General features: G+C 38.6%; 1 protein-coding gene across 1 annotated transcript; it reads left to right on the top strand.

Moving 5' to 3' along the window:
* Positions 1 to 1155: 1155 nt before the first annotated feature.
* Positions 1156 to 25475, top strand: LOC137501061 (zinc finger protein 883-like). The gene is made up of 3 exons (XM_068227955.1): positions 1156 to 1302; positions 17003 to 17070; positions 23694 to 25475. The coding sequence occupies exons 1-3, from the start codon at positions 1165 to 1167 to the stop codon at positions 24622 to 24624; spliced, it is 1137 nt and encodes a 378-aa protein (XP_068084056.1). The 5' UTR covers positions 1156 to 1164; the 3' UTR covers positions 24625 to 25475.
* Positions 25476 to 26966: the final 1491 nt, after the last annotated feature.

Here is a 26966-nt window from a genome sequence, read left to right as displayed (position 1 = left end):
TCTTGACACCAGGCTTTACGGGCTCTCCTGTGAACAGGGGTCAGTGGAATGCACCTTGCAAGTCTCTGGGCGAATAAACCATGTCTGTTCATTCGTCTGTAGACTTTGTGTCTGGAGACAAGTATTCCAGTGGCTGTGGTAAGGTCCCGAGCAAGGCCACCTTCAGTACTCCGTGGCCATCTGCGGGCACTGATGGTGAGATATCGGTCTTCTTGTGGTGTTGTACACTGCGGACGTCCCATACTGTAGCACCTGGACACGTTTCCTTTCTGCCAGAATCGTTGCCATAATCTTGATATCACACTTTGTGGAATACGGAGGGCCCGTGCTACGACCTGCTGTGTTTGACCAGCCTCCAGTCGCCCTATTATTCTACCCCTCATAACGTCATCAATATGTGTTCGTTGAGCCATTTTCGCTACACAGTCACCATTAGCAAGTCTGAAAACATCTGCACACTTACTCGCTGCACCATACTCTGACATGCACCAACACAACTCTGCGTATTTGGACTGCTTCCAGTGCCACCGTGCGACGACCGCAGGTCAAATGCACCACATGGTCATGCCCCGAAGTGATTTAAAACCACAAACCGCCCACCATAGCGTTGATTCACCACGTATCACCATTATCCTTAATTTATGAGCATGAGTGTAGTTTATGTGAGCACATTTCATATTGCTTCCTTTTTTCTTAGCATATAGTAAAATTTACACCCATCACTATGCAGGTATTCGCCATTTGTCACTCTGTAGTTTGCAAGAAGATTAATTTGAATTGTGCATGGAAAACTCAAAAAACAATTCTTCACTTAATACAGTAACATACATAGTTACAGTGGGCCTCTAGTGACATATGATGGCCACAGCTTTAACTTTCCAGCTTCACAACTGCTATGTTAGGAGATTGGACTCTGCCAGTCTAATAGCTAAATCTGTGTGGCTTGGTTGGACAGTGGACTAATGACCCAAACAACAACAACAACAACAACAACAACAACAACAACAACAACAACAACAACAACAACAACAACAACAACAACAACAACAACAACAACAACAACAACAACAACAACAACAACAACAACAACAACAACAACAACAACAACAACAACAACAACAACAACAACAACAACAACAACAACAATAACAATGTGTCTGACTTATGTTTCAGGGCAAAGTCAAGGGAAGTGATTTACAAACCCAGCACCATCTGAAACTTCATATGCTTTGTGAAATGGACTTGCAAATGAGGATCAAAGAGGAACCAGTCTGTCTTGAAGAAACGGCAAGTACTTCGGTTGTAAGTATTATTCTAGATAACTTTATAATAATTAGAATTTAACCGTTAGTAGTTGGCGAAGTTTTACTGCTTACGTAACTCTACTAGTATGTGATGTTTAGGATATGTATGAGTGTATTCTAATCATAGAAGAATTGAAATTCAAGGCATTTGAGATGTGATGCTGCCATTTACTCCTAATATTACCTTTTTATTCTAATCTCATCCGGCTCCATGACTAAATGGTTAGCGTGCTGGTCTTTGGTCACAGGGGTCCCAGGTTCGATTCCTGGTAGGAGCAGGAATTTTAACCATAATCGGTTAATTCCCCTGGCATCAGGACTCGGTTATATGTCGTCTTCATCATCATTTCATCCTCATCACCACGCGCAGGTCGCCTGTGGGCGTCGAATCAAAAGACCTGCACTAGGCCTCTCCGGAGGCCACTCGCCATTAAATTAATTCTAATCCCATTTGGCAAAATATTATTTGTATGATTACATGAATAGTGGAAGTGCAGAATTGGTAGGTAAATGTCTGTTGTTGTACATCACATGTCTCAAAGCTGAATTCACAGGTCAGGTTTTGAAGAAGAGGTGGGATTCTTTTCATCTTTCTTTGTTCTGTTACTGCATTCAACACAGTTCATTGTAATCTACTGATTATGCAGCTGTTGGTTCCTTTGCTCCTCGTGTAGACAGTGAAATGTCGGTCTGAGTAGCACAGCTGGTAGATTTCGTGTTGGTATATTCCACCCCTCATCCGCCTGGTGATATTAAATTTGCTCCAATACACCAGCCTCCTATCGGCAGTTTTATTTGCATGTAAATGATGTCTTGTGGGATAAAATTCTGGTATCTTAGTGTTTTGAAAAACTATAAAACTAGTAAGTGTGATATAAAACCAGTACTAATAACAACTTGACAGGGAAAATCTATTCCAAAAGCTATATCCTGGTACTTTGTAGAAGTGATATCTCCCATCAGTTGCTAAGATATAATACGTTAAAATACGAGGGGCGTCCTATATTATTTTACTCCTTATTTTTTGTACGTCCGGGTATGGTTCACATTTCACTTTCGAACGTGGTGATGTGTAACTAGTGTTGTTCCACCGTATGGTGGCAGCAAATGCACAGGGGCCAACGAATGCACTTGTCAGCCATTTCATAACAACACTATCAGCGTAGGAGCAGACAACATGGAAAGCAACCGTCAGGGACAGCGCTATACGACCTGGTTCCTATGGAAATAAGGCGTGACCACTGCAGAAATTCATTGGCGCTTGGTGGCAGTCTGTGGAGAACATGCGCCGTCACGGAAAACAGTTTACAACTGGGTGGAAGGTTGGAAAACAGGGCGCACATCAGTGAACATGGGAACCAGTTCTGGTTGGAATGTGACAGTGTTAACACCAGCCAACAGCCAACATTGCCCGGGTCGAACAGGCCATCCAAGGAAACAAATCAATCACATTTACGGAAATGGAGGCAGTCACGGGAATTAGTCGTAACTCCCTCCAGCGATTGTGCACGGCCACTTACAGTTGAGGAAGGTGTCAACCACGTGGGTGCCTAGACTCTAGTCTGCAGACGAAAAGCAGAGGCGTGTGGACTTGTGCAGAGAACTTTTGCAGCACTATGATCAAGATCCAGCCGACTTCATGGCTTCATGCCCTGCCCCACACTACCTGAGAGACCACTGCTAACATTGATCAAATGGGATTCCTGGTGCTGCCACACCCACCATACTCTCCTGACTTGGCACCCAGTGATTATCACCTGTTCGGGAACATGAAGAAACCTCTGCGTGGTTGCCGTTTTGCAGATTTTGCAGAACTGGACACAGCTGTCAAGGCATGGGTACACAGCACTCCGAAGGAATGGTCTCAGGAAGGCCTGGAGAGACTGACGCATCAATGGCAAAAGTGCATACAGTTACAAGGAGATTATGTTGAGAAAGTGGACCTAACAACTGATGTGTGATGTACTTCATTTGGATAGAAAAAAATAAAGTGTAAAACAATATAGTATGCCCTTCATATAATGCAATAGTAAGTTTTGTCAGATGGAAAACTCACTCGCACCTTTCTTATTTTTTATTTAGCAGATAAAAGAGAAACTGTGAGTTTCACCTTTTGGTATAACCAAACGAAACACCATGGCGCAACAGCCCCAGAGGGCCATGGTCTACCAAGCGACCGCTGCTCAGCCTGAAGGCCTGCGTATTACGAGGTGTCACCTGGTCAGCACGGTGGATCCGCTCGGCCGTTATTCTTGGCCTTCTAGACCGGGGCCGCTATTTCACCGTCAGATAGCTCCTCAGTTGTAATCACGTAGGCTGAGTAGACCTCGAACCAGCCCTCAGATGCAGGTAAAAATCCCTGACCTGGCCGGGAATCGAACCCGAGTCCTCCGGGTAAGAGGCAGGCACGCTACCCCTACATCGCGGGGTGTACCATCAGATATTTATAAAGTTTGTGCTTTACTGTGCAGTCATGTTATTTTTGAAGCATATGGAAGATCAGTTTGATGAAGCTTGTGATGCTGCCTGCATTGATGTGATGTTTAAGCACTTGACATAGGGAAAGAGTTTGTAGTACTGTAGGACGTTCCCGTGCAAAGTGGGTGCATTCTGTCATGAGGTGGAGAGCTAATCGTCTTTATTTTTTTCATTGGTCACCACCTTTAAAGGTACAAACCTGTTTTAACATTCCTCAACAATTGTTTTAAACCCATCCGAGAGTCTATTTACATTTTCTTTACTGTTTTCCACTGATCATTTAAAAACTCCCACATGCCTGTCTTATCAGCCATATGGTACAGCCTAATAGTCTTACTTTTAAGACCTTCCATTCTATCACATTTACTTTTAACTATGACAAGAACAGCTTCATGATCACTAATACCATCTATAACTTCAGTTTTGTTATAGAGCTCTTCTGGTTTTACTGGCTCCACATCATGAATATTCTTTCCTCTAGTTGGTTACATCATTTTTTGATTCAGTTGTTCTTCCCAGATTAACCTATTTGCCATTTGTTGGTCCTGCTTCCTGTCATTCCCATTATCTTGCCAGTTGACATTTGGTAAATTGAGAACACCTGTTATAATCAAGTTCCTTCCCATACCTTTTCCCATATAGCTGATATTCTGACCAAATAATTCAGACTCAGCGTCTGTGTCACCCTTCCCACGTTTGTACACTTAAAAACATAAAGTTGCCTATTATCTTTAGAGATGACCCCTACACATAGAACTTCATGTTTGTCATCTTTACATTTTTCGTAACTTACAAATACTTCCTTCACCAGAATTAATACTCCCCCTTCTATTATTCTTATCCTGTCTCTGCTATAAACTCTCCAGTTTGTGAGAATCTTTCTGCATCCATTATATCATTTCTCAGCCGTGTTTCAACTCCCATTACAATATCTTCTAAGTACATATCTGTTGAATTACTTAATCAGTTACTACTGAGCTGCATTTAGGGCAGTTGTTCATGTGGCAGATTCCGTATCTGTTGTTTTCCTAGACTTTTCTTAAGTGATTGCAAAGAATTTGAAAATTTATTGAACATCACCCTTGGTAAGTTATTCCAATCCTTAACTCCCCTTCTTTTAAATGAATATTTGCCTCAATTTCTCCTTTTGAATTCCAACTTTATCTGCATATTATGATCTTTCTCACTTTTAAAGACACCACTTAAACTTATTTGTCTACTAATGGCATTCTTCACTATCTCTCCACTGACAGCTGAACAGACCACTTAAAGTCAAAGAAGTATTAATGTTTATTAAATTCCCCCTATTCAATACATAAAGAGTAATTTTAATTAAGAATTAAAACTTATGAGGTAAATTATAGGGACATGGTTTGCCCTTTTTAAGGGCATCTTCAGCCTTAATCTCAAACCTGAAAGATAATAAATCAGGATTCTGATTGCTGTTAATTGTAGTTTTTTTGAAAAATTACAAATTATAAATGTGAGGATGATGTTAAAGGTACATGCATCAAAAAATGAGCAAGAGGGATAACAGTAGTTAAAATATTCTTATAATAAAGCCTGTTTATAAAGGCTGTATTTAGGCTTTATGAAGGCTTTATTTTAAGAATATTTTAACAACTGTCATCCCTCTCGCTCATTTTTGATGCACGTACCTACAACACCATCCTCACATTTATAATTTGTAATTTTTCTTAAAAAAAACTACAATTGGAAGTAATCAGAATCATGATATTATTTTTTATGTTTGAGATAAAGGCTGAAGATGCCCTTAAAAAGGGCAAAAGATGTCCCTACAATTTACCTCATAAGTTTTAAATCTTAATTAAAATTACTCTTTATGTATCGAATAGGTGGAATTCAACAAATATTATCTTTGACTTTAATGTACAATTCAATACGGACCAAAATATGAGAATTATAACGTGTAACAGACCGCTTAGTCGAGCAGCAGGTCTTTCCAGCCTAAAGTTTGCAACTTTTTGTAACGCTACTCTTTTGTCAGAAACCTCCCAGAACTAATTGAACTGCTCTATGTACATTTTTTCGAGTTCTTGAATCAACTAATCCTGGTGAGGGTCCCATACACTGGAACTAGACTCTATTTTTGATCTTACCAGAGATGTATATGCCCTCTCCTTTATATCCTTACTACAACTTCTAAATACCCTGATAACTATATACAGAGATCTGTACCCTTTATGTACAATCATATTTATGTGATTATCCCAAAGAAGATCTTAACCTTATATTATCATCTAGGTACTTGCAATGATCCCCATTAGTAACTGTCACCCCATCAATGCAGTAATCAAAACTGAGAGGACTTTTCCTATTTGTGAAACTCACAACCTGACTTTTAGCCCGTTTATCATCATACTATTGCTTACTGTCCATCTCACAACATTATCAAGGTCATTTTGCAGTTTCTCACAATGTTGTAACTTATTTATTACTCTATACAGAATAACATCACCCGCTTAAAGCCTTGTGTCTGATTCCACTTGTTTAATCATATCATTTGTATATATAAGAAAACAGAAAAAGTCCAATAATACTGCCTTGAGGAATTCCCCTCTTAATTATTACAGGGTCAGATAAAAACTTCATCTACTTTAATTCCCTGAATTCTGTTTTTCTATGAATATAGACGCCCATTCGTTCACTCCTTTGTCCAGTCTATTTGAACTCATGTTGCCAACCGTCTCCCATGATCTAACCTATCAGATGCCTTAGATAGGTCAATCGCAATACAGTCCATTTGACCTGAATCCAAGATATCTGCTATATCTTGTTGGAATCCTACAAGTTGAGCTTCAGTGGAATAACTTTCCCTAACCCGAACTTCCTTCTATGGAACCAGTTATAAATTTTGCAAACATGTCTAATATAATCAGAAAGATTGCTTTCCGAAAGCGTACACACAATGCTGACTGGCCTGTAATTTTCAGCTTTATATCTATCACCCATTCCATTATACACAGGGGTTACCTTAGCAACTCTCCATTCATTTGGTATAGCTCATTCATGCAAACAATAATCAAAGTAGTACTACAGATATGGTACTATATCCCAACCCATTGTCTTTAATACATCACTCAAAATCTTATCAATTTCAGCTGCTTTTCTAGTCTTGAAATTTTGTATCTTATATTAAATGTTGTTATCATTGGTATATTTTATCACTTCCTTAGTATTGGTCACCTCCTCTATCAGCTGACTGAATACTTTTGCCTTTTGAAGATCCTTGCACACATACTCCCCTTGTTAATTAATGATTCCTGGAATGTCCTTCTTGGAACCTGTTTCTGCCTTAGAGTGCCTCTACATACCCTTTCATTTTTCACTAAAATTTGTGTGACTGCCAATTGTGCTTGCCATCATGTTACTCTTAGCTGACTTCTTTACTAGATTCAATTTCTTAGTAAGTTCCTTCAATTTGTCATTAGTTCCACAGCTATTTCTAACTCTATTTCTTTCCAGCCTACAACTACTTCTTAGTCTCTTTACTTCTCTGTTATAATATAGTAGATCATTGCCATTCCTTACCACCTTTAAAAGTACAAACCTGTTTTCACATTCCTCAACAGTTTCTTTAAACCCATCCCAAAGTTCGTTTACTGATTTATTTGCTGTTTTCCACTGATCCTAATTACTTTCAAAAACTCCCTCATGCCTGTTTTATCAGCCATACGATACTGCCTAATATTCCTACTTTTAAGACCTTCCTTTCTATCACATTTATTTTTGACAACGACAAAAACAGTTTCGTGATCACTAATACGATCTATTACTTCAGTTTCTGCACATAGAGCTCATCTGGTTTTTCCAGCACCAAATCCAGATTCTTCCCCCTAGTTCGTTCAATCGCTTTCCGAATCAGCTGTACTTCCCATATTATCTTATTTGCCATTTGTTGGTCTTGCTTCCTATAATTTCACTTACCTTCCCTATTGACATTTGGTATAGTGAGATCGTCTGCTACAATCACATTCCTTTCCATATCATTTCCCACATAGCTGATTATCATATCATATACAATAATACTGAATCAGCATCAACGTCACTTTTCCTTGTGTATACACTCCAAAGACATCAAGTTGCCTATTATCTTTAGAGATGAGTCTTACACTTATAATTTCATTTCTGTCTTCTTTATAATTTTCATAGTTTACCAATTCTTCTTTTACCAGAAAGAATACTCCCCCTCCAATCACTCCTATCCTATTTATACGATACACACTCCAGTTCCATGAGAAAATTTCTGCATCCATTATATCATTTCTCAGCCATGGCTCATCTCCTATTACAATATCTGGTAAGTATATATATATTAAGTTACTTTATTCTGTTTCTTTTTTTACAATACTTCTACAGTTCAACACTATCATTTTTATGTCATCACTACTTGGCTTCCAGATCCCTGTACCCTTATCACCACTCCCTGGACCACCCCATTTCCCTGAAGATACCTTTCTATAATCTTTCTAAACAATTTTCCTAACTTATACATATTGCTGCAGTTTAATTGAAGGCCATCAGAGCATAGATCCCTATCTCCTACCCACCCAATAGGAACTAGGAATCTCATTTCCATTTTCCCACTAACCCACTCCATAGTCCTATTTTAATCCCCAATCACTGTGGTACTTATACCTGCTTGCCATACTTTTTTGGTACTAGGGCACTATAACACTACATAGTTACACTATATTTTTATCCTACAACGCTCTAACAGGATGAAAACTGCTGTTAAATACTGAGTACCGAAAGGAATACATAAGAATTACAGAATTCTAAACTGCAGTTAAACCTATCCTAATTACAACAATATTGTTGTAAGAAAGTTTCTAGATATACTTCTACTACACGAATATTTCACAATAATAGAATAAGCATGCTAGTTTCTAATGAGATACTGCAATACACTACAATAATTTTTAAACTACGTTCATGCTGGGACCTTTCCCATCATCTGCCATAGCTCATGGGACCATGTGACAACGTTAATGTAACAATACCAGGTCATGAACACTTTGGGATTTTATATAACTAATCCACTCACATGTGGCGACAAATGCCCTTTACGGCATAGCGAGGTCTTCCGCTACTCTCCCGTTCAAAGCACACAAAAAAAAATATCGAGCACAAGCCTCTTGAGGGCGCATTGCGTTGGCGGCTACGAACTAGAACCATCTTACGACTACTTATAGGCCTAAAATGAACGAAAGAGGTCAGGATGCTAATTTTGACAAAAACAGGCACGAATAAAATTTTCCTAAACCTCTACTTACTCTCGTTGAACATATTTACAGTCTACGACCTTGTTGATCAAATTTAAATTACATACATTTAAATTAAATACCAGCAACGGGCAACCATGTCCGTGCTATCACCCAAGTGAACTTTAGATCCACATCTTTATGAGAGTCTTTATGTGGCCTATTGACATTACGCTGCTGAATTTAATAACAAAAAAATCACATATTCAAATTAAGCACTTGAGTGTTCACATTTACTTTCAAGCAACTCGGAGAAAATTGAGTTGCATTTCCTAAAACCTTCATTGTCTTAATTGGTTTCGATGTTAATTAACCTGATTATTTTAACTGTTGAGTACGATAAACAATATTATAACGAACCTTACTTATTTACAGTGAAAAGAAAACTATGACCTTACGGATATGAATATCCCGGGACTAATTCCCAAATTACATATTTAAAATACAAGTTACACTGGTTTACTCTGAGATTCGTCTTAGAGTGGCCGCCTACATTGAACGTGTCACGTGAAATAAATATTTACAGAATTTATACAATTATAAACAGATATGCAAATACTACTGACTTACAACCTATTCCCAAAACAATAAAATGACACAGTCACATGAACTATCAAAGGATTTTTCACGAAGTCTAAATAAAATACACCACTAATTATAAAAAAAAATCATGTTTACACTCTTATAACACCTGGAAAAGAAAAGCACATATCATCACATCTCAAACAAATAGTGGCTGCATTTTGTTTACCATCGTCCGCCGTTGGTGTGACTAACTCCTCTTATCGTGACCGAGATACGAACAGGAGACCATTAGTTCTCCCTCGTCGGGGATCCTGGAAAATCAAAACCCTATCTACTGCTTCATCAGGTATATCAATTAAATGCCCCTACATTAATTCGACCTAGCCTTTTGAGAATGTGGTAATCAAGTGAAATATAACGTTTTACTAGCATAAGAACAGAGGGTTTGAGTAGACTGCACTTCCTTGACGAAACGTCCTCGGCCTCCATTCAGCTGGCCTGCTTTTACACAAAACAAACAAGCTCCGACTTACTGGGGTCGCCTGCCATAAATACTGCCTGTCATTCGCCCTCCCAACGGGCTCTACTCTATTTAAAACCAACATTGATGCGTTTACAATGCTTATTCAATGGGTCATTTTATTCATGCAAATAAAACTGATGCATTTCTAATCATGCTCAAATCAGCTCAGGCATTATTTATCCAATAAATCTCTCATCATTTGGGCCATTATCTCACTTCATACTTTCTCAATTTTACGGAAGTCCGGAGTTCAAACATCGTGCCCCTCATCGTAGAATTACCACAATCCCGCAAGCTAGCAACCTAGAGTTTACTGCTACCTCAGATAAAAATAAAAAAATACTGATAACAGTGTACCTGACATGAATTCATACTACCTTCATTAAATCGGCATTTAATATCCAACCAGTTTAATTAATTTAAATAAAAATGAAATAACAAAATATTTAAACAATCATAAACAAAGTTTTCTTTTACAGGGTCCTAGCTAGTGTTGGTTGGGTGGCATTCGTATCTCGGCACGATGAATTAATTCTTCACTCACATCAGGATGCAGCCAAGCCTTAACCTATCATGCAGCAAATACTACTACTTTACATTAAAATCGAGTACTTTGTCTATCCCATATTTATCTTGTTCACAGGCTTTTGGCAAAGATCCTAGCGTCATCTTAACCTGACTCCTTTTGTATAGTCTTTCCAGATGAAAAGTTCCTTGCTTACCTCGACAAAATTCACTACCTTCTCCCCCCTTTTCCTCTGACGGTACTCGTAAGACAATGATAAAACCATGTACATGCCATAACTGGGAGAGAAATTCATCCTATATTCCTATTTTGCCTCCTTCCCAGATAGCCTCAAATGATTAAAATTAAAGGGAAACTACTGACAACTCTACTTTAATTATTAAGTAATAAAAACCATCCTAACCCTATTCCTACATTCTGATATACTTTCTCTACAGGGAATATTAATATCAAAAATCATAGCTTTGTACTCAACAGCCACGAACCTGCTACGCTGGTGTAGCAGGGGGAGAGGTGATACTCCCACGTGGCGCGTCCCAGGTGGCGGATAGGGGGGTCCTAACCGGCTTGCCGGCGGACTTGAGGGAAATAAAATACCTCTCGCGGACCGAACACACTACCCCCTGCGGGTGGGGGACGCACATGTAGAATACACCCGTGGTATCCCCTGCCTGTCGTAAGAGGCGACTGAAAGGGGCGACCAAGGGCTGACTGAATTAGAACCATGAAACTAATTTTGAATCGTACCATCACGCGGGGAACACCATAGGTTGCCTGTACTTGCGAGTAGTACCACTAAATTCGGTACGAAATAGGTTTGTGATTAGTAGCAGTTAAAGCCTGGCCTGGTGGATTCCAGTACCCGTGCGTCGTACCCATGTGTGCAACACCGCGGGTCTGGGCGTAGCCTGTGAGTTGTACCACTATATGAGCAGCACCGTGGGTCTGCGTTGCCTGTGATTAGTACCCACTATGTGAGGAACACCACGGGAATACCGGCGCCCGTGTTTAGTACACCTAGGTGGGGAACCTTCTCGGTTTGCGTTGACTCTGAGTTGCGCCATTGTGTGAGACACACCATAGGTCTGCGTTACTTGTACGTATTGCAATACTTGTGAGTAGTACCATCTTTTGTGGAACACCGTGAGTCTTCGCTACTTCTGATTAATACCCCAACATGACACATACCATGGTTCTATTTTCTCGCGACATGTACCATTCTGTGGGGCCTTAGACGTGGATTTTGCACCCCCTTTAGACACCAAGCATCATTGTGCTTTGTAAGTGGTTCCTTGATCGGTAATAATCTTATTTTCGATCTGTATTGAGTCGGATCCACTGGTTTTTGTTTGTTTGTTTTGTGTTTTGTTGAGTTCCTGTCCATCCATTCATTCTTCATGCCACATTTTATTTTTATTTTGGTCAGTGGATGCCTTTGCAATTTTTGTTCTTTCATTTCGTACCATTAGGGGCCGATGACCTTCGATGTTAGGCCCCTTAAAACAACAAGCATCATCATCATCATGTACTCAACAGTTCTGGTCCTTCGTCAATCGTCCGCCATTCGAGCCCATGGAGGGGCTCGCCTGAAGCTCTTACTCCATGATGCCGATGTGTGAGGTCAGTGGTTCAAGACATCCCACGATGATTCTGGAATAATCCATGGCGTTGGAGTTTGAACACTGCAATGACACTATTTACACTGTTTTCACAAATATTTCCTCCGCACGCATCACAGGCAAGTTTTCCTTTCCTCTAACCAGAATGACAGTTATGTATTAATTACCCTGGTACAGGACGCAGCTAGTCTATCTCAGTCTGACAAAGGCAATATCGAACTCGCAGTTCCGTTACTGGAATTGTCTGATACTCTGCATTACCCTGATAAGGGGTACTTGTATTTGTTATAAAGCTCTCTCTCATGCGCCTTTTCCTGCGCGCTTCAAAAATTACGCCGTTATTCAGCACGATAAATATTACTGAAATTTTGATTATGTGATTAGACACTAATTGTTCGTGCTACCTCTATTCACACGTCTGCCTTCACAAATTTTCAAGCATATATTACAATTAATAGGCTCTCTGTCTCCACTATGGGATACTAATCGAAAAGTAGCATTCTGCGTCCGATATACGGCACTTCATAGCTTCACATTTCTCGGTGCGAAATTACGTCGCTCACATACTTTCGTGTCGCGTCACGATCAAACTATAAACGCGCACATCATTCTCACACAGTTCAGGTTTTTACTAACGATTCAAACGGAAATTATATTTCTCACACTCCCGTTTACGTCAAGTTTATAGTACAAAGAGGGGGAAAATTAGACCACAAACCGACTGTGTGGTCAGGTCATAGACTCCTCGAAGACTAACCTTCAACCCTCGGATGTGCAAGCATACATGGGCTAACATAGAGTGGGGGTTGCTTGCAGGACCTCCTCCCTACCACAATTTTCAGATCTCCAGATCCACAAGACTTATGAATATCAGCGAGGCAGCAGATTGTGTGACCCTTTACTCAGAAATACAAGATGTGATGCGGAATGCAAAATGATCAGCGGTTTTATTGTAATTTATCCATCTAACGTAGGAGTGGGGCAGGGAATCCCCGTTGGCCATCTGGTTTCCCAGTTAGCGTTAGGACGCCACACAACTTACGTCATCTCATTTAGATGCAATTTCACAGATGACATAATTTTACTTTGGTTTATAATTTTGCCGGTACTCCAATATCCTTGCAATTACTCTGACATATGCTTCCTGGTTAAATTAAACTCTATTATACCGAAAAGACCTCTGAAATCACCTACTCACGTTGGCTCTACTGTGAGTTGGCATTTGTCTTCGAGGCGGAGTCAACATAAACTGTATTCTTTGTCGCCTTCTTCCTTCACACATGCTCAGTTCAGGGGTTTTCTAAGCCATCATCTGCATGCTTTAAGCGCCGGTCTGGCGAGAGATATTGTGCAACATGATGCAACCGCTAGCATCCTCACAAAGGAAGCTTCAAGTCTACTTCCTTCCCAAATATATAAATCAAAATAAATATTCACTGTGACGATACGGTCACAATACGTTTCCTAATTACAATTAATAATCACAAACAAAAATGGAAAATGCAATTAAAGTTTGAAATTCGCATGAACTACTCAAGGATTACCAACAAAGCTAAATCCATTAGTACTATTTTATCCTACTATGCTCTAAGAGAAATGAAAACTGACATTTGGTTAAATGCTGATGTATCGAAGGGGTTACCTTACTCAAAGGTACATACGAATATAGCAGGTGAGATACTATCCAATATACCATATCTACACTAAAATTCTCAACAGAAATGCGGTTATGTGATTTTCACAGCTGGTGCATTACTATTATTTTCCCTACTCCAAAGGGATGGAGATTAAAAGTGTCCTTAAGTGCCAAAACATAAGAGGTTGTATACAATAATTTCTAAAAAATCTTATGTCAAAACTATGCCAAGAACGTCAATGGCAATTATGGGGATATAGGAATTTGATTATTAACTTTTACTCGATGAATAATCGAAGGAGCAATGTACAGAGTATGCCGGGGACTTGGAACTACAAATTATCGGAATACAGTAGTCAGCTGATTCTTTTGTTTTCTGAACTACCGTATACTCTTTGTTTTCGTCGGAATGCAGTAACACTCGTCAACAATCCAAAACCTGTTGAGTAATTCTGCAGTGAAATACCGTATATTCTCTTTAACTTCTTTTTAAAATCAAATTTTACAGGTGTATCATGTTATTTAATTGAATACATTATTAACTTTGTGGTAGTTTGAACGGTTATCTATACTAAAAACCGGGTCTGTGTCTGCATGAATGTAAAAGCTGTGGGGGATACAACTTCTTATGATAATCTGTCTTTGTAAGTATTATACCAACAAACCTACAGATATTTAAATTTAAAAACATTAATATTATTACCTAAATTATTTCCTAAACCTAAATTTGAAACTGGCTTAATGTTGAAAACCTAATCTACTGAACACCATCTGAACTACTTGATATAAAATTCAAATAAATATCACTACTCCCAATTTCTACCAACAAGCACTAAACATCAGTATACACACACAACATTAACCTATTTCAGTAGTTTTTATCTACTTTATCTCTATGATAATGCAAGAGCATTCTCAGCAGGTGACCTTACACAAGTGCGTCCAACAGTGAATTTTATTAATTCTAAACCTTTCTTTACAGTACTTCTAGAGTTCAACACTAACAATTTTATGTCCACCGTACTTGACATCCAGATCTCTGTACCCTTATAACTGCTGCCTAGTTACCCCATTTCCCTGAATTTACCTCCCTGTAACACTTCTAAATGAATTTACTAACTTATATGTACCACTGCAGTTCAAGTAAAGGCCATATGAGTGTAGAGCCCTATCTCCTACCCACCCATTAGAATCTACAAATCTCACTCCCAGTTTTCCACATACTCATTCCATAGTCTTATTTAACTCCCCAATTACCCTCTGGACATTGTCATTCCTACACAGTATCCCACTGATAACGATCTCTGCTTCCTTAATCTTCTTCTGTGCTGCTGTAACCAGATTTCATACATCCCCAAATATGTTAGTACTTATTCCTGCTTGCCTTACGTTATTGGTACCAATGTTGAAGATAACCACCTTACCCTTAATCTCATTCCTCCCTTCTGTTTTTCTAAACATCTGCCCTAACCTGTTTCCTGGATAACTCTCTACTCTGGTTCCCTTTCCTCCGTACACTTTTCCCACATGACTAACATTTGGGTCACTCATAACCAGAGCCTCAACCCCACCCTCCTCATTTGATCACCACTTTTCCTGGCCTCCCTGAACTTCCCCGATGCCTGCAGAACCCACTCCCTGCTCCCCTTTCTTCCTCTCACTACCCTGTTCCAGCTCCCTTTTCTAATCCTCTACTCTACATTTCCCTTTTCTCTTGCCCCGCTCCCTCTCTGTAACACTTCCCTGAACTCGATCTTCCCTCTGCTGATCTTTCTGAAGTGACTTATACCGATTCCTCACTGATACCTCTCTTGGGCCCACTGCCTCAGGAAAACTCTTAGCCCTCATTTTGCTTTACGTTAAATCATTAGCCCACCTGTCTTCCACAACTTTATCCCTTCTTCCCCCTCTCTCTTGCCTACATACTGTGTTCTGTACATTGATTGAGAGGGACCTGTCTTCATTTCTGTCCTTCATTACAAGTCTTTTTATCGCCCTCAAACTTGCTATCCCCTCATCTTCCTCAGTTCCTACTCACACCCACAGTCCTTACATCTGCCTGTCTCAGCCATTCTTTTATCTCTTCAAAGAAATTTGCAATAATAAATGTGAAGTATATAATAGATTACTTCAGCTAGAAGGCTGATAATCCGATGTCTTATCAGTAACATATGCAGATGAATTACTCATCATCCTTTTTAATGAAAGATGGCACACCAACATAATGATCCATGCCATTTTTAATAATGGACTTGTTCCCATTGTGCTCTAAAAAAACATTGCTCTCATCCATGCTGAACAGTATTGCTAATCTTGTAAGAGTTATTTACAGTTTCTGGACATGTGCCTTTTATATACTGAAAGTAGCTTCAGGTATTGTACATAGAGGTGGAATATCTTGAAAATGACAAAAAATGGACTTGAATCCCTCGTGCTCTGAACGCCCCATTTATCAAGCACCTCCCTTGGTAAATTTTTCCATTCCCAAATTCCTCTGTTTATAAAGAAGTATTTACCCCACATTCCTCTTGAATTCCAGCTTTATGTTCATATGTTTGAAAACTCCACTCAGACTTATTCATACCAAGCCATCTCTCCATATGTTCATATCAGTACTCCTTCATCCAAAATCACAGAGAAAAAAATTGTGCTTCTTTCAAAATGTTTATACAAGCTAGTTTATAGTAGTTTAAAACTACATCACCTGAATGAAGTCTTTTAGAACTTGAATATAAATGTTGTGAATTTCACATTAACACAGTGCTCGGTCTGCTTAGGAAGAAGGAACAGTAGAAAGAGAAGACAAGGAATTGTATTGTGTGAAGGTCTGGATTTTGTCATTGTCCTTTCAAGTTGTTCTTTTTTCTGTTGCTCTCTCTTCCTGTGCTGTCCTCTCATTATGTTTATCCTATTATGTGTTCTTTTTATTCTTTGAAGATTTGATGTGAGAGTTGTTTGTTTCTTTTCATTCTTGTATTTTTACACATTGGAAGATGATGATATTTCTAGTGTGGAATAATAAAATTTATTTTATTGCCTGTTTCATGTTTGTTTATACTTTATTCTTTCCTCTTTATTTTCATTATGTTACTTTCCTTATTTATAGCATGTTGCAGATATTAAGGATGAAATAAAAATAGAAGAACTGGTCCCATATTTCAAAGAAGAAAACAAGTAAGTAGCTTAATTAGATTGTATACCCCTAATCCTACACAACATGTTCCCTAGCTCCCTCCTTGGACCAGTAGTGAGTGTCAGTGTCCGAGTTCCAAGATCACATGTTCGAGCGCAGCTGAGGTAGTTTGATTTTTATAGGGTGGATTAACACTTCCTGTTGTACGATGTTGGTATGTCAAAAAATCGTTGAAACTCAGCAGTGGATGCCTATGAGAGATTCAGGTCACTCTGGCATCTAGTGGGCCTGAAGTAAAATTTAACATTGGAATTAACAAACTGCCAGCAGATAGCATCAAATTAAGATGCCTGCACGAGTTATCTGAGGCCATTTATTATTATTATTATTATTATTATTATTATTATTATTATTATTATTACGTAATCACTACTGTGCTCATGATCGCTTGATCTCTGTAAATAGCAATTTTTGTCAATGTAATATTATTTTTTTACAAGGTCATATTTAACCTCTTAATATTTTAAAAGGCTGGATATTAGAATTGATTGAAATGTTGAGTAACTTATGAAGGGGTCATATCTATTTCTGGATATTATTTTACTGAAGATGTATGTGGAAATATGTTTCCAAAATTAGTTTATTTATAATATTTGTCAGCAATCATAGGAATGTTTGATTGTAGAATGTATAAACTTCACAGACTATTGTACTAAGCTCATAAATCAGTAAATCAAAACTTCATTGATCAGTACAGCATTTGTATGTTATTAACAAGAAACATAAGCAGCAGTATGAACCAATGCTCTAAAACATCTGTTAACACACATGGTTCTTCGAAGATGGTGATATATCTATTGTGGCATTATGAAATTGATTTTATCAGCTGTTTGTTGTTTATTTATACTTTTTTTTAACTTTTCTTATATTACTTTCCTTATTTATAGCCTGCTGCAGATATTAAGGATGAAATAGAAATAGATTAACTGGTCCCATATTTCAAAGAAGAATTGAAGTACATTAGAATCCTGGTAATCCCAACTACTCTAATCCCAAATTTTTGGTAATCTGAACTGAATCTCTGATAGAATGGGAAAAATATTAAAATCCCTTTTACAATGTATTTAATCACAGCACTGTACTGAAAATGATATCAGTATTTTACAGTATGAACTTGTATTTTATAATAAAATTTTTAATAATATTTTCCTCTTAATTATAATTTCATTTTTGTATTAGTTTCCAGTTTTCAACTTTTGTATCTTATTGTAAATGTCTTTTTTTCTCATAGGCAAATTTCAATAATTTGTTAGTGCTAATCAGCTCTTCTATCTGGGCTCCACCCTTGTAACCAACAATCTTGAATTACTGAACGTAGGTTTTTGTGGCTCATTGTATGAAAATAAATAAATAAAATTATCTGGATTAAAGCCACTTATTTATTACTTAAAACAAAGCCCATTTATTATTAAATCAAAGCCAAGCTTTCTGCAGAATACATTGGCCTTCATCAGGGCATGTGAAGTTCGGCTGCTGACAGTGATCATAGACATTCTTGAAATAACATGGATGTCATGACCATACTATCCACAGCCTCCCCACTAACTGGACTCAGGTATCATTGCACTGTGCTGTGGTGGCTGGGATTATAGTTACTGATTCACAGTCCTCTGTCGACAGTTCATGGAGTGTTTCAAGCTGTGCCAGGGAACAGGGGAGACGGCTTCAGATTCCAAATGGATGGAGACCTGTTCTCCATAAATACATGCATAACACCACCTTGGCACAGCGCAACGCACTCCAGGAACTGTTGACAGAGGGCACCAAATCAGTAACTTCACTCCCAACCACCAGAGCAGAGTACGATGATACCTGAGTGCAGTTAGTGGGGAGGCCATGGATAGTATGGTCATGACTTCCACATTATTTCAAGAATGTCTATAATCACTGTCAGAAGCAGAACTTCACATCCCCTGATGAAGGCTAATGTAATTTGGCAGAAAGCTCGGCTTTGTTTTATTGATAAATAGGCTTTGATTTTAGTAATAAATTAGTGGCTTTAAACCAGATAACTTTATTTATTTGTTTTAATCTTAAACTACTGCTGACTGAATATTTCTTCCTTCTGTAGATCCTTGCATACACATTCCCATTGTTCATTAATGATTCCTGGAATGTCCTTCTTGGAACCTGTTTCTGTCTTAAGGTACCAATACATACCTTTCCATTTTTTACTAAAATTTGAATGACTGCCAGTTATGCTTGCCATCATGTTATCATTAGCTGACTTCTTTGCTAGATTAATTTACCTAGTAAGTTCCATCAATTTCTCCTTACTTCCTCAGCCATTTCAAACTCTATTTCTTTCCAACCTGCACCTCCTTCTTAGATTCTTTAATTCTCTGTTATAATATTTGCCGCCTGTGGGTGGGGGCGGTAGGATAACACCCACGCTATCTCCTGCCTGTCGTAAGAGGCAACTAAAAGGGGCCTCAGGGGCTCTGAACTTTGGAGCGTGGGTTGGCGACCACGGGGCTCTTTGCTGAGTCCTGGCATTGCTTCCACTTACTTGTGCCAGGCTCCTCACTTTCATCTATCCTCTCTGACCTCTCTTGTGTAATATTAAAAACTTCATAATTGGTCCGTATTGAAAAGAGATTAACACACATTAAAGGAAAATATAAAAGATCTACCTTGTATCAATACAAAATATGTTGTCAATATAAAATTACAACATTTTTATTGGGTACCAGTTTCGATGTCCCCGGACACCATCTTCAGCCGCAACAGGTAGAGAGAACAAAGATATATACCCTACTATACAAAATACAAACGGTTAATAATGAGATGGCATAAAATGAAAGAAATTATACAATGTGGTGCACAAGAAATATTTTACACGAAATATACAAGTTAAAACTTGATGGTCAGACAATGCAATGAAAATTTTATGCACTAGTTTAAAAAGTCTTGGTGCTATGCGATGTCTGAAAGTTTTTAAGTGCAGCATAAAAATAAAAATATTTTGACAGGTAAAAGTTGACATAAAATGTTCCTCTGTGAATAAACTGTTGTAGTCATTGTCTTCTGTAGAAAAATTGTGACTTGGTAGTGGCCGTTGTCTTAGTTTTATAAGATAAACATTGAATCATAAGGTGGTATAGCAAGTGGATCAAGTTACAGTGTTGACAGAAGTAAGACCAGAAACTTCTCGATCCAATGCGGACCTGAAGTGTAAGAAATTTTGAATTAAAATATGTTAATGGAAAAGAGGGCATTATGTTGAAAAAATTTTACAGTACAAGACTCACTCTGATCGGAGTGTTATTACGGAGAGCGGAGAGGAACTGAAGGCTAAGGTTTACAGGGAGCATGACACAGTATTAAGGGAGGGGGAGGGGCGGGTGAGAGGGGCAATGGAAGGGGCGGAGTCAGGCGGACGTGGTAGGGAAGGATAGCGTGATAATTTGTTACGTAAAATCTGATAAAACCAACTGTTTTCAGGGAGTTTGACACTGTTAAATACTGATATGAGGACATCAAATAAATTCTGGGCTTTTCGGAAATGTCATTGAGATTCAGATTCGGATTAAAATATTGGTCCAAATGTATGTAGCAGATCTCCGTAGTGTCTAGCAAAGGGCCTTTACTCAACGTGTCCAAAATTGTTCAGTCGTTATCTATTCCATTAAATTTATATGTTGACCTACTGTGGAAAACCTGTTGTATTTGACAGCATTAAGGTGTTCCACGTATCTAATCTAAAAGTTCCTACCTGTTTGTCAAATATAGGTACTGCGGCAGTCGTTACATTTAAACCTGTAGACACCTGATTTCATGAAAGGGTTGGATTTATTAATTAAATATGAATTGTGCAAAATATGCATGTTGCTGTTGTCAGTACGGAAGGCGATGTTAACGTTATGCTTCTTGAAAATATTGGTAACACCGTAAATGTTGCGGTTGAAGGTAAATGTCGAAAACAGTTTAGGTTTGGGTTTGTCTTTTATTAAATTAGAGTTTGAGCGGTATCTGAATTTGTTAATAATACGCTCGATAAAATTCTTGCTGTAACCGTTAAACTTAGCTATCGCACGTATGATGTTAAGTTCCTTATTCAAATCTGCTTTCGACATTGGGACCTTGAACGCACGATCAACTAGACTATTATAAGTAGCACACTTATGAGAGTGGGGGTGTATTGAGTCCTGTTTTATTGTTGATGCGGTGTGGGTGGGTTTCCTGTAAATTTTGTATTTGAATGAAGAAGGGAGCCTCGTGATGGTTAAATCTAAAAAGTTTATGGAACCATTTGGTTTCAGATTCTGTTGTGAATTTAATATGAGGATGTATGTTGTTCAGGTTTGTAAGGGTGTTTAGTGCATCAGTACAACGTTCTTGAGCATAATGCCATTGACAATAACGAAAAGTTCAATAATATCAAGTTCTGGACTAGATTTGTAGATGATACTTTTGTTATCATTGATGAACGTTTCCTATCTGTTGTTTTCCTAGTCTTTTCTTAAATAATTGTAAAGAATTTGTAAATTTATTGAACATCACTGGTGGTAAATTATTTAAATCCCTAACCCCCCTTCCTATAAACAAATATTTGCCCCAATTTATCCTCTTGAATTCCTACTTTATTTTCATATTGTGATATATCCTACCTTTAAAAACACCACTCAAACTTTTTCATCTACCGTCATTCCACGCCATCTTTCCTGTGACAATTTGGAGCATACCACTTACTCAAGCAACTCGTCTCCTTTCTCCCAAGTCTTCCCAGCTCAATCTTTGCAACATTTTTGCTGCTCATATTTTCTTTCGATTTTTTCTTGCGTTTTACCAATACACTTCCAAATACCTTTGCAAGGATCCCAGTTTTCATTGGTAATTATTTTACAATTTTTCCCTTTTACTTCTTTCAAAACATTCAAGTTTTCCACATTGTGAACTGCTTCTTTAAAAATTTGTTTTCTTTCCGTAGTTAGTCGTAATGAATACAGTGAGCACAACCCTCATCCACTTCGTGTGTGGAGTTATCCATGGATGTTTGCTCTATATCTGTGCACAGCTTCTTTGGGCTTATATTTTTAAGGCAGCTGAACAATTTTTCTTGCTTTAAGTCGGAAAGGCGAATTCCAAATACTTGTATTTTGTTGTTTTACATGATCCATTTGTTTCAGAGATGGGATAGCACTTGACGTCAGTATTTAACTTAGAAGTAATTGTAACAGATTATTTTGCAGTCATCTTCACAATCAGAGTTAGAAGTTTTTTTTTTTGAATTCATATGAATTTTTACAATTAACCGGGTCCAATCATTTACATTTAGTCAACCAGTTTTGCAAGTCACACAATCCTTCTGAAACCTGGAGTAAATCATGTCTAGTCCCAGATTTTTGCCCTTCAAGAATAATTTTTACACATGACTACCACACAACTCATCCTACCTTTTGGAACAAATCAATGACAGCAATACTTGTACGCAAAACTCACTCACAGTTAATACTACATAAATATCTTAAAACACAATATTACTCAACACTTCATGCAGAACTGGTGATGAACAGAAGAGAACAGAGGAATATAGTGTAAAACAAAGGCTAAAGGTTCAATACGGTTTGTTGTAACGTTAAAAAAGCTTCATTCATATTCTTCAAGGTGCGCCTGCACTACCGCCCTGTAGTAAGTTAGCACAGTCAGCAGAAGAGGAGCAGCGTTAGTGACTTGCTGCTTAATCGGTTGATCAGATGGTATGTAGATCTCTGATGGATCTTCATTGTGTTGCTTTTTATGTGGCTTTTTACAGTTGGGGAATAATTTCTTGTTTTCAAGCTCCTGTCAGAAGATTTCCATTTTCTTCGGATTTTGTTATCAGTATTGATAGTATATCCGTGCACTGGTGAGTCTCCTTTTTTCCACATCTGACGAAGATCATTTAGAGAAATTCACTATTGGCATTCAAAGGAAGCTTGATAACATTTGTTAAATATTATATATTTTCATAACGTTGTGGCTTAAAAGGCACATTGTCAGTAAAGCTTGTATCTTGAAATGTTGTAAATGAAATTTTGTGATTAAACATGACGTCAGTAAATTGCTTGAGATTACCAGTTTTACAGATGGTTTGAGTATTTGTTCAATATTTGTGTTGTTGAGAGTTTAAATGTTATTTTGTTGGTATTGGGGAACTCAACTTTCTCTGTAAAGTGAACCGATGTGTCAGAATTTGAAGGCCTGAGTACGTCACCATGGGTAACAGGAGATTGAAATCTCCCTGGGGTCGAGACATCTGCGTCGACATTCATCATCGTAATTGAACTAGTAAAGTTATTTTCTAGAGGTGAGGGCGACAATCTTTGCAGTTTGCACAAAATATTATTTGAGAGGGTTTGTTATTTTTCCAGAACAGCCAAATATAAAATATCATGTTTTTATTTAGGCTATATCTTTATCAATACCTCTTACTTACTGTGGAGAAGAACCATAGTCATGTGTATTGTCTGATTGTATACTTGGCCGACTAGCTGCTTTTAACGTCTGTTACTATGGAGTAAGGCTGTTTTGATTATTTTTCTCGCGAAGTTACATTATAATTGGATGAGAAACATTTCAGTCCTTATATCCTATTTTTGAATGTATTTGTTCTGTATTTTAGTGTGGAGGATGTTGCAGTATTGACCAGATGTCGAACGGATGCATGTGATCATTCCTGCAAAATATTGAGGACAGCATGTGACCAGACATGCCATTTGCGAGCTGGTAATGTATTCAACTCACACCGGCCGAGTCACTCTGCGAAGAGGAAGAGCCTTGCAAATGACAACAACGATGTACGAGAACGTGTTAGTGATAAATGTGGTGAAACTTTCTTTCGCGGGTACAATCTTAAGTCTCATACGATCGTTCATTCCAGAGAACGGTTACGCTGTTGTAGTCAATGCAGCTGTAAATTCCTTCGATTGCCTGATCTCAATAAGCACATGCTCACCCACCATAGAGTACACATGACAACTAGTGCGGGCCCATACTGTTGTAACGAATGTGGTAAAACGTATGCCCGGAAGGACAGTATCAGAAAGCACATGTTTACTCATGGTTTTGACCTCCCATTTTTTCGTCGTGTATGTGATAAATTGGGGGAACGGAAGCATAAGTGTGGCGTATGTCTGAAGGGTTTTAATCGACCTTCTGACCTGAATAGGCACATGCTTACTCATTCTGGTGAACGCCCAAATCTCTGTACTGTGTGCGGTAAGAGATTTCGCCTTATATCTCACCTAAATGAACATATAACAGTCCACTCAATTGAGCGCCCGTATTTTTGTGCAGAGTGTAACAAAAGGTTTAAGGTTAGGGCCTGCCTCGTTAGACACATGGTAACGCACTCTGGAGTACGTCTACATACTTGTATTGAATGCGGTAAAAGCTTTACACTAAAGTATTCTTTAACTAGGCATTTGCTCACGCACTCTATTCCTTCTACTCTTCCTCCCGACCGGCGTTACTGTTGTAATGCATGTAGTAAACGGTTTACTACAAAGCCTCACTTGAAGAGGCACGTGCTCACCCACACTGAGTTACGCTGATAATTTTGCAACGAATGAGGTATACGCTTTTTCAGGTGGAATCTTCACAATCATTGGTCACTCACTGAATTTTGTATCGAGTGGCGTAGTACGTTTTCTTTGTAGTATGACCTGAGGAAATTCATACTAATCTACATTGCAGAAGGGTAGCGCCTTGTTAGTAATTTCAAAACGTGTATTCGTACACTTCCCATCTTCGGAGGACTATGGTATCATCACAATCTAGCGAACAGCGACAATATTGTTAATGTGTTAATGATCCTTGCTTTTTGTTGGAAATATACTCCTGAAGTCATCTTTAATCATATTTTATAGACCGCTTAGATTTTTCCCTTCAGCTTGCAAGTATGTTGCTGTTCTAAGTTCAAACTTGTTTCACGACTGTAAACTCGCTCTACATAAAGGTCGACACATGGCGGTGTATGCTGTATCACTTCAGTTAGCGTTATTGTAGTCCGTCACACCTGTACGTTATCTCGTTAGCGGCCGCGGATTTATGGTTAATACAATGCCATATTTGGTAACAACCTATTTTTTAATGACACCACTTATGTCTGTGGTAAACTATTGTAGAGTTTTGCTGTATTTGACGGTGTGTTACCCCAACAAGCTTCATCATAATGTGCTTCTATCTGCTGACTATGGAGTTCGGCTGTTCGGAAGTTCCATTTGTTAAAATATAGCCAAGTGCAATTGAGTAAACATAACTCTGGAAGTAGACGTGTCCTTTTTTCTGTTTGAATGGAATAATTTTGTTGCTGGTGGATAACCTACAGTTCTAACTGACGAGTTCAGTTATACGTTAATATTATTGCAAATCCTTTGTACATGTGTTTACTGTATGCCAGTGCTGAAGCCATGGACAATAAATTTCGAAATTGTCTTCAAACTATTAAATATTTTCCCCTGATATGTACCACATCGGTAATGCTCAAATTACACAATGGATCCCAAGGCGTGCTCTTTCTTTGGCAAAAAAACCCTCCTGAATTAATTTACTCCTTTGCAATTATAATGGGAAGCGTCCGCCTCCGTAGCGAAACGGTTAGTGTTGTTAGCTGCCGTCCTCGGGGGCCCGGGTTCGATTCCCGGTACTGTCAGAAATTTAAGAATGACAGGAGTGCTGGTGTGTGGTTGAAATGGTACATGCAGCTCAACTCGAATGGGGGTGTGCCTAAAAATAGCTGCACCACCTCAGGATGAGGACACGGGTTTACTTTTTTATAATGGGAAGCATATAGTCTTAAATATATGGACAACGCAATGACACTAAAACTAATAATGATGATAGGCAGACCGCGTCGTAGGATTAATGAAAATGTTTATTGATGTGAGACATGTAAAGGAAAATTAATCAGTTCAACAAATTAACAGAGGAAGCAGGTCATTCAAAATATATATCTTTGGAAAGTTCATCTTCATGTAAGAAGTATGCGCCAACATACGCATGTAATCTCTAGTCAATTGGGCTGGTATTCTGACGCGTCACTTACCGGCTGCCAATTATGTACTTTAAGCATTTTGAATGAGTATTCGTGTTCCATGTCCGTGCATAACATCGCAGTGGGATGATCACCGTAAACCTACATTTAGTGCTTCGGAAAGTTCCTAGTAATAACTTTACACAACAACTTAATTGGACGAGTGAATACACTGATACCACCTCGCGATTGAGTAAGTAAATATAAATCATTGGTGGACATAAACCACATACAACAAAATACACTTAATGAAAGATGAGAAAAAATTGCAGTCAAGCTGTCAAATTTTCCAGATTTGCGAAACACGCAACTTTCAGACCAACAATGATCTCAACTATGCATGTAAGTAAATAGGCTAAAATTCAATCACTGTATACGTTTATTGAAGTAATTGACTTGACACTCAAAATACAATAAACAACTTCGACTTAAATTCCTTCCTTATTTCAACGTTGTTAGTAGGGTAAATTGGGGAATCCGCCGGCCGCCACCTCTCACGGAGCTTTGATGCCACAATGCGGGCGATGTGAAGTGCGGGCTCCTGGCTAAATGTGCATGCTCAACCTCACATGACGTTATAACCTGATGCTAAATAAGAGTCCAGGCTTATCATTACTTAACGTTAGGCTGACCACATGTGTAGGCTTAAACTTGCACGACGACCCCCTGTGGATTGGGGACGCAGATGAAATACACCCACAGTATACCCTGCTTGTCGTAAAAGGGGACTCAAGGGTATCTCCACTTCGTAGCGTGCGTTGGCGACAACGGGGCCCTTAGCTGAGTCCTGGAATTGCTTCCAATTGTGCCAGGCTCCTCACTTTCATCTATCCTGTCTGACCTCCCTTGGTCAACTCTTGA

Source organism: Anabrus simplex, chromosome 5, assembly GCF_040414725.1.
Source record: "Anabrus simplex isolate iqAnaSimp1 chromosome 5, ASM4041472v1, whole genome shotgun sequence".
Taxonomy (NCBI): domain Eukaryota; kingdom Metazoa; phylum Arthropoda; class Insecta; order Orthoptera; family Tettigoniidae; genus Anabrus; species Anabrus simplex.
Note: the sequence above shows the minus strand (reverse complement) of the source record. Positions and strands in the feature narration are given on the sequence as shown.